At 41.9% G+C, this 7,943-nt stretch overlaps 1 protein-coding gene across 2 annotated transcripts; it reads right to left on the bottom strand.

The window, feature by feature from the left end:
- Positions 1-3,451: 3,451 nt before the first annotated feature.
- prrt2 (proline-rich transmembrane protein 2) lies at positions 3,452-7,926 on the bottom strand. Of its 2 annotated transcripts, none has more exons than XM_028431533.1 (5): positions 7,734-7,926; positions 6,220-6,512; positions 5,705-6,006; positions 5,487-5,616; positions 3,452-4,708 (listed from the first exon to the last, which is right to left on the bottom strand). In XM_028431533.1, the coding sequence occupies exons 2-5, from the start codon at positions 6,446-6,448 to the stop codon at positions 4,692-4,694; spliced, it is 678 nt and encodes a 225-aa protein (XP_028287334.1). In that variant the 5' UTR covers positions 6,449-6,512; positions 7,734-7,926; the 3' UTR covers positions 3,452-4,691. The 2 variants fall into 2 exon arrangements, with proteins under 2 accessions (XP_028287334.1, XP_028287335.1); XM_028431534.1 differs by having other exon boundaries at positions 5,705-6,000.
- Between the last annotated feature and the right edge of the window lie 17 nt (positions 7,927-7,943).

The following is a 7,943-nucleotide window of genomic DNA, read 5'->3' as shown; positions in this document are numbered from 1 at the left end:
TTATTTTAAAGGGCCAGTATGTAGGCATTTGTGTCATCTAGTGGTGAGACTGCAGATTGCACCTTGGGTTTTAAAAGCATGTAGTCCGACGCTGCAGAGCAAAAGTACAGACTTTTTCCACTTTTCTTAAAAAAAAGATACAGAATACTGCCACCTGCTGGTGTCAAGAGTTATTACACCAAATGATCATTGTCCGGGTGCAAACAGAGGCACTGTGAAACACAGACAGCAACAAGAACTGCACTCAGTCTCATACTAATCCAATGTGATGCTGTAATATAAATTAAACAGTGCAACTTTTTCTGTTGAATCCTTTAAGATTCACCTCAGGTGTTCTTAAAACATTAAAGATTCAGAACACTCAGTCCATTTGTAATAAAACATACATGAGTGTTTGCAGATAAAAAGAGAAGAAAAGATCTCCTTTTACACACTTTATGAATCTGCAGGGGAAAAGACTCGACAAGACTGGATTTTAAGATCAAGCCTGAGATTACTGCAGAAGTAAAAGCAGAGGACAGCACACGCTCTCTTTCCAGTCTCTGTGGAGAAGCAATAACAGCCACTGATGAAGATGTTTAATTAAAAACAAATGACCATCAGTGTCAGAAGCTCCGATAACAGCAAAAAAATGATCACTCTAAATGGATAACATGACCTTTAAACAGAAGAAAGAATAACAAACAGACCCTCGAGGGATGCAGACAAGTTTTAAAACATCTGTTTAAAATTTGATTTGCTTCACAAGAACTAATCATACGAATCATTAATCAATATAAAGCTGGCGTCACAATAAACATGAAAGCATAAAGATAAAAAGAGCCTCCATGACCTCCCATTGACTAGTGGAGTCACACTACCAGGAGAATTATTACAGGGATCCCTCAGTGATAAGTCACCATCGCAGATCTATAATGAGTGCATTACTGCCACCTAGTGGCAGCGTGATGGCAGGAAGGACAGCAGCTGTGCTATAGAGTAATAACAGGCCAAACAACTGCCTGAAGCTCTCATTGCTTTTCAATTAAACTACATTTTATAAAAGGTGCTCACTTATACACCAGTTCATTAGAAGGCTTGTACAGATTTAACAAATTTAACAAAAACTTTAAACACAGCCTTTAAACAGGCATCAAAAAGTCACAGAATAAGTCTGATCATCAGATTAGATTAGATTAGATTAGATTAGATTAGATTAGATTTCAGATTAGATTGGATTATGCATATCAAAATCCACAAAGAAGTAATAATAATCATACATGTAGTTATAATGTATTAGGACTGTTTAAATAGAAATACATAATTAATAATTCATTTATGTCTCATTTTGAGGACATCTGACGTGTGCAATTAATCATTGTTGATATGTTGCATTAATTATTAAGTCTGTCTGTGGGGATGGAGACAGGATGTAAATGATCTGAGCCAGAGGAAAATGATGAAAGTCTTCATTTTCTCCTGAGGTTAATTTAACTAGGTGTAAATGATTAAAAAAATAATGATGACTGGATTCTGTGTAGCTGCTTCAGTATTGTGTGTACAGTTGCACTGTTGAAGCTCACTGGGACGCCTTCTTCTACACCAGTTTATTTGAGGATTAATTCACACTTGATTTAAATGATTTAGTTTTCAGCCCTAGTGCTCTGCCTGTCTTTCTCTCTGCAGCAGGCAGTAAGAGAACAGCATCGCCACAGGTCAGTGCGTGTGTTTTCCCATGCAGACTGACAGGATGATCATGATGCATCCGAACGCTGCCAAGCTGACTCACAGCCTCAGTGTTTATGTGACCCAGCAGGATAATCCCTGACCCACTTATTGCATCTGGATGTGCCTCTGTCTGGTACACTGATCCCTTTCCGAGCAAGTACTGTACTGAACACCTACTCTCAAATTAGCTGAGTGTGAAGAAAAATACCTTTAGCTGTCAGAATGTGAACGCTGGTGACCAGAAATGTGCTGCTGTCAGATGATGTTGTCAGTGTTTCTGTTAATGTGGTTGTTTTTTTCTCTATCTGTGAAGTCAGGGAGTTTGTGTGGAGAGATGTGACATTCGTAAACTGAAGGTGGCCATTTTTTATTTTTGTGTGAATAGTGTGATGTTTTCATGTAATTTTTCATCCCCTGTATTTTTCTCTATCACGACGCATTTTTATGATTTGGAGAAAAACATCCTCTAGACTCTGCTGATAATATGTGTCGAGGTGACGGCCACTGTGTTATATTCGGCACAAAATGAAATCCTTTACTAAAACATACTGACATACAGTCTCCCACCTGACTGTTGAAGTCTACTGAAATCAGCCACAATCTCTTTGGCCTGTTTCATTACCATTTTGATCTAAGAGCACTGTTGTGGAAATGGTGTAAACGGCAGAATTTGGCCCACGGCGCTCAATCCAAATGTTGTTTTTGGCCCTTCGTGTTGTTTTGAGCTCTCGGTTAAACACTGTTCAATGGAGCAGCATCGGTTTGGTGCCAAACTGCTGCACAAAAAAATAATGATAACAATTAAAAATACAAGAAAATACTACATGATGCGTAGCAAATGGGAAGAACCCCGAAGCCCACACTTTTACTCCCATGTTTTGTTATAACAAACATTTAAGCTGAGTCACTGTTACTGTTATGAGCACATTAAGCAGGAGAGCACCATCTTTTAGGGTTTAAAAAAATAATTTTTTGTTGAAGTCATCTGAGGCTTAAAGTCTCATTACAACCCATCTGACTGTGTTTCTGTGTTTGTGCTCCAGGCCTCCTCCCTTCAGCATGTTGCTCTTCCTGCTGTCTGCTGCTTCACCGCCTGACAACAGCAGCCAGGCAGGCGGCTTACACACTATCACAACACGGAGAGAAACACATTAATACTTGCTCTTTTATTTTCACTCTCATCTGCTAAATTGCAAACAATCCCTCTCACTTCTAATCTGCTTTTCAAAACAAGACCGAGAACCACCGTTACATGCACTGTGTCTTTATTATGAATGTGCTGCAGAAGTATAATAATCCAAGTGTCAGCTCACCTTTGTCAATTTCTATCATCATACAATTAATAAAAATCCACAACATGCCAATAACCACAAAGATTATAGAAGCTCGGTGGGAGTACAATGACTGTCAGGAGGCTGTTTCTGTGCCTACATTTCACTAATCAATGCTAACTCATATCATCTAGAGAGTTATCACAATATTGAGGTTTATATCTGCAGAATACATCGACAATTAAATTTACAAGATTATAACAAAGGAAATAAATGCTTACAGAAAGATTGTATCTGTTTCTTGAATGAAACCAGCTCGTTTCAGATCACAGTGAGAACCACAGGTAGATAAAGATCAGAGGTTAGTTAAGGTTACACAGGAGACTCTTTAACTATTATAATCATTAGAAACCAGATTGTAAAAACGAGTTGCTACTAAGCTGCTACCAAATCCACCCCCCCCCCCCCCAAAGAAAGGCAAAACAAACAAACAAACCATACTATCGCATACAACAACAAATACAGTATATAAATGGGCCGACACATCCAGGTTTAAATAAAGGTTGTGGTCACAGGGCGTGGGCTACCTGTGGGTGCAGCCACATCTTTGACTGAGAGCTATTTCATTTGTTAAACAAATATTAATGCCCACGCTCGATTATACAATACAACCACCATCTGTCACTGCACGTCAAATGTTTTTCCTGTTTCAAAATGATCTTTTACAAACATTATCAAAATACAGATGATGTAGCACAATCAGCTTCACTGTAAAATGATTCATTGTGTTTGTGTTGCTACGTTGCAGAGGGGGTGGGGGGGGGGGTTGTGTTGTTGTGTGTTTGTGTGTTTCCTGGCTCACAGTGGTCAGCAGTACTGAGCAGATATACAGTTGAGTAAAAACAATTGGAAAGTTTTCCTCTAAATTCTTTTATTTGGCACATTTTTTTTTCCTCGCTGTGGTGACTGTGCCTTCATGCGAGAGACTTTCCATATTCTTTCCTTCCTTCCTTCCTTTTTTAGCACCCATAGCTATTAGTCCATGGTAAGCCTCTCCCTCTCATCCTCTTCTGCCACCTCACTGTCAAACACAGGATGTAGGGCATCATGAGAGCCCTGCAGAGAACAGTCTGAAGCGAGAGGACAGAGCGGGGTTTTCGTCTTCTGTGAGGAAAACGGATGAATTTCTGGTGTGATTACAAAACTCCAGAGCCTCTCTCTCTCTCTCGCTCTCTCTCTCTCTGTGTGTCTGTGGGGATTTAAGCTGACGTTGGTGGTGCAATGAAGGGTGGGCTTTGGCGGTCATTTCTGTTGGATGTGCCAATCCTCCTCTAACCACCTACTTTGGTACCCCCCCCCCCTTTTTTTGTTTTCCAGTCCAGCAGTGATGGGATTTTTTCAAAGTGTCTTTCTTAAAAATCGTTCTGAAGGTGTTGGCCAGAATATGAAGGAACTGATTAGCCTGACTGCCCCTCTCATCTAACATCTCCACCCACCCCTTTCCCCAGACGGAGAGCAGCAGCAGCATTTGCATATTGTATTTTTCCTCCATTAGCAAAAAGGGATGTAAGTAGATTACAGAAATATAAGTAAGCGCTGTATATCGGGTGCATATTTGTCACACATCCAGGTAATGACTAGGCGGTAAAGATGGTGGTGCAGGTGAGAGCCAGACGGTCAGTTGCCTTATCCAGTTTCATCGTGGTATGAAACTCAGGTTTTCACATTTACTAAAAAAAGAAAAGGGAAGCGTATTAGTTATAGCTATATATTCTGCAACTCAATATGGATGTATAAACTTTCACAGACCACAGAGGACAGTTACATAATGAGGAAAAACAAGGTTTGCCGAGTCCCCGAGCTCTTAAACTCAAGTTGTGCCTACAATTGCTCTTCCAGTCATTGAGCTAATTAGGGCATCTCTTGGCTTAATGAGACCCAACTGGCTGTGTGCATTCAGAAGCAAAGTACAGATAAGTATCTGCTTGAACTGAAATGAAAATTTAACTGTCTGACCTTTAAATACTGTACAAGACAAATACTAGTCCCTTATCAGAAATCCCTTTATTTTTTCCAAAGGTACAATAAATCCACATAGATTTGACGTGTGAGTCTGTCACCAGCTCACACACTGACATACAGCATATGTACATACAGCAACAACAAGACTTCACATATTGTACATGGTGGACTACACATTTCACATGACAAACTGAGGCATGCAGTCGCTTTATAGGTGGAGGCCGACCCGTGCAAATATGGTCCGAGCACTTAATGTTGTGCGCTTTGTGTGGAGCTGGACATGGTTTCTAAAGTGACGCAGTGTATAAAGATGTGTGCAGACGTTGGGACTGTTCAGATGCTCAGATTGGACCTAAATGTTCTATATGCTGGATTAAACAGTTCTACTGCTATGAACCCTCAGTTCAGCGGGAGGAACTGTGGACGGCTGCACGGGAGGTAAAAAGGTGAGGTTAAGGGTTTAAAGGTCAGATTTGGGACACTCACTGGCCAGGTTGACAATGCAGGCGATGATAATGACCGTCCCTCCTACTAGCGACACCACAGAGAGCATCTTGGCCACACGTCCCAGACGCACGGCGCCGTCCAGGTTTCCCTGCTCGAGACTGTTCTTGGACTGAAGGAGGAGATCAAACCATCAGTTAGCGTCTGTGTGACACAGATTTAAACAGGAAGCTCATGAGATAGAACCACCCTGTTCTTACCATGATGGAGTAGACAAATCCAACGATGTTGATGGGCCACACAGGGCAGAAGCAGGCCAGCACAGACAAGAGGAGGTAGTCTTTGACCTTGGTCCGGTCCAGGGGTGGGTTGGTGGCGATGCTGGAGTGACGAGAAAGCGATGGCCTTGGCGAGAATGCGGTGTAGCCTATGGAGCTCGCCCTGCTTCCCTTCCTGGTTTTGCCGTGATGTGGGTAGGAGATGGAGTGTTGTCTTTTTGGGGGTGAGCAGATGACTGGAGACGTGCACTCGGCAGGCACTGGGTGGATCCCATTACCTACACATGAAGGGTGTAAAAGGACGGGGAAAGTTTGAAACGGTGGGAGAGGTAAACGTGTGTGTATGACTGTTTGTGTGTGTGTGTGTGTGTGTAATCTCTCAGGAGTTCATTCATGCACTAGAATGTGACTTTCGCTGAGTGAGCTGACTAAGCAGCTGCACGACCGGGCCTCCACCCTCCTGCTGCCTCAACGTGAGGTCAAAGTCAGCCACTTACTGTTCTTCAGTTTCTCGTTGATGACTATGACCAGCTCTCCTTTGGATTTGCTGCGGGGAGGCCGCGTGATGGTCGGGCTGCTGCTGCTGTTGATGAGTTCTTCGCCTCTGACTGATTGACATGGCACAGAGACGGGGGCTTGGCTCGACAGAGAGGCCTCCTGGTCCAGCAGCGATGGTTGTTCTTCCCCGGGCCAAATGGCTGGAGCTGGAATCATGTTCACAGCCATGCTGATGGCAAAAATCAAGCCTCTATTTGTGGTCCAGTCCTGTGTGAGCTGCCTGTACGTACACCTGGGAAGAGGAAGAGGGGGCAGGAAAGTGGTTTTAACCTTAGTTATAAAAAGAAGCTCCTTAGGGATTGTACAAAAATTACAAGGGGAGGAATGTGTGAAAATAAAGGTGAATTCTTATATTAAAATACACTAAAAATAAAGAATTCTGCTATTTGAATACACTGTTTTTACTGATTATCCATGCATTGTTATTATTATTAGAAATTAATACAGCAGATATACTGGTGGGTAAGAAAAACATCCTTTATTTGGGACAGGTTTAGTAAACAGCAGAAAAACATGTAATTGTGTTACCATGGTGACGCTTTTACATCTTTTACCTCACTCGACACCGAGGAAACAACGTTCAAGCTCTGTTTTAAAGGAGACTGGTTATAATAATGACTCAGATGGACAAACAGGATAAAAATGTGTCCATCAGGTCAGGTGTTGCGTTTACACTAGTGCCAAAAAGATATAACTGCAGAGTCAGCTTGACCTAGGACAGTGTTCAGTGTTCCCCTTTCCATTACTGACAATAGCCAGAGGATAGTGGGTTATTATTTAAGTTAATTATTTTCCAGGAAACCATTCACAGGTCCAATAACAATTTTGCACATATGCATAATTTATTAATAACACATGACTGCTAGTTTAGATGTATTTTTTGTGTCCAGTCTCTAAATAAATTCTGTTTTTGCAGCTTCAGAGTTGGGATGCAGGCTCACTATCAGGATAATCCGCTTAAATCAACCACTTGACATTTATCCGTATTTTTGATCACTTCTCACGCTGCTGCTTTATAAATACACATGGAAAAATAGCAGAGGAGCCTTTCTCAGGTCACAATGACACGCACAGCAGCACAAAGGCACGGCGGATGGAAGCAGGTTGAAACGACAGCAGCCATGGTCTCACAGAGCAGGTGTGTACATAGCTTCGTTTCATCGTGTGTGTGTACACAACCCGCTAAAAAGGCATAGGGTGGCTGTTGTTAGGCGCAGAACAAAAGCTTGAAAAGGACAAAGCAGTAAAAAACGAGGGATGAGGACAAAGGAAAAATACTGGAGGATAGACGGGGCCGGGAGGCTGCTCATTAATTAGCCTGCTAAATTGCAATGATAAGCAGAAAAAGAAAAAAATGCACGCGTTGGCTTCTTGCATTGAAAGCAATCCCAACACAAATGCATGATTATTTCTGCATTTATCACATTTACAGAAGAAACTACTGCAAACTGACCTTTTTCTTTATTCCAGCCTTTGTCACATCACAGCCGGGTCGTCCCTGGCTTTGGCATCGTGAAAATTCTCAGGTGTGGAAGAAAAAAAAAGAAAATAAATTAAAAAAAAAAAAAATCAGAATCGACCAAGCATGTCCTCTGTAAACCCAGCGTATCTCCACAAACGTGTGTCTAAAAATCCGCGTGTGTGTGTAGCTTTGCTCGGGTGC

The sequence above is a fragment of the Parambassis ranga genome, chromosome 19 (genome assembly GCF_900634625.1).
Source record: "Parambassis ranga chromosome 19, fParRan2.1, whole genome shotgun sequence".
Taxonomy (NCBI): domain Eukaryota; kingdom Metazoa; phylum Chordata; class Actinopteri; family Ambassidae; genus Parambassis; species Parambassis ranga.
The sequence above is the reverse complement of the archived record's forward strand: the minus strand, read 5'-3'. Positions and strand labels throughout refer to the sequence as shown.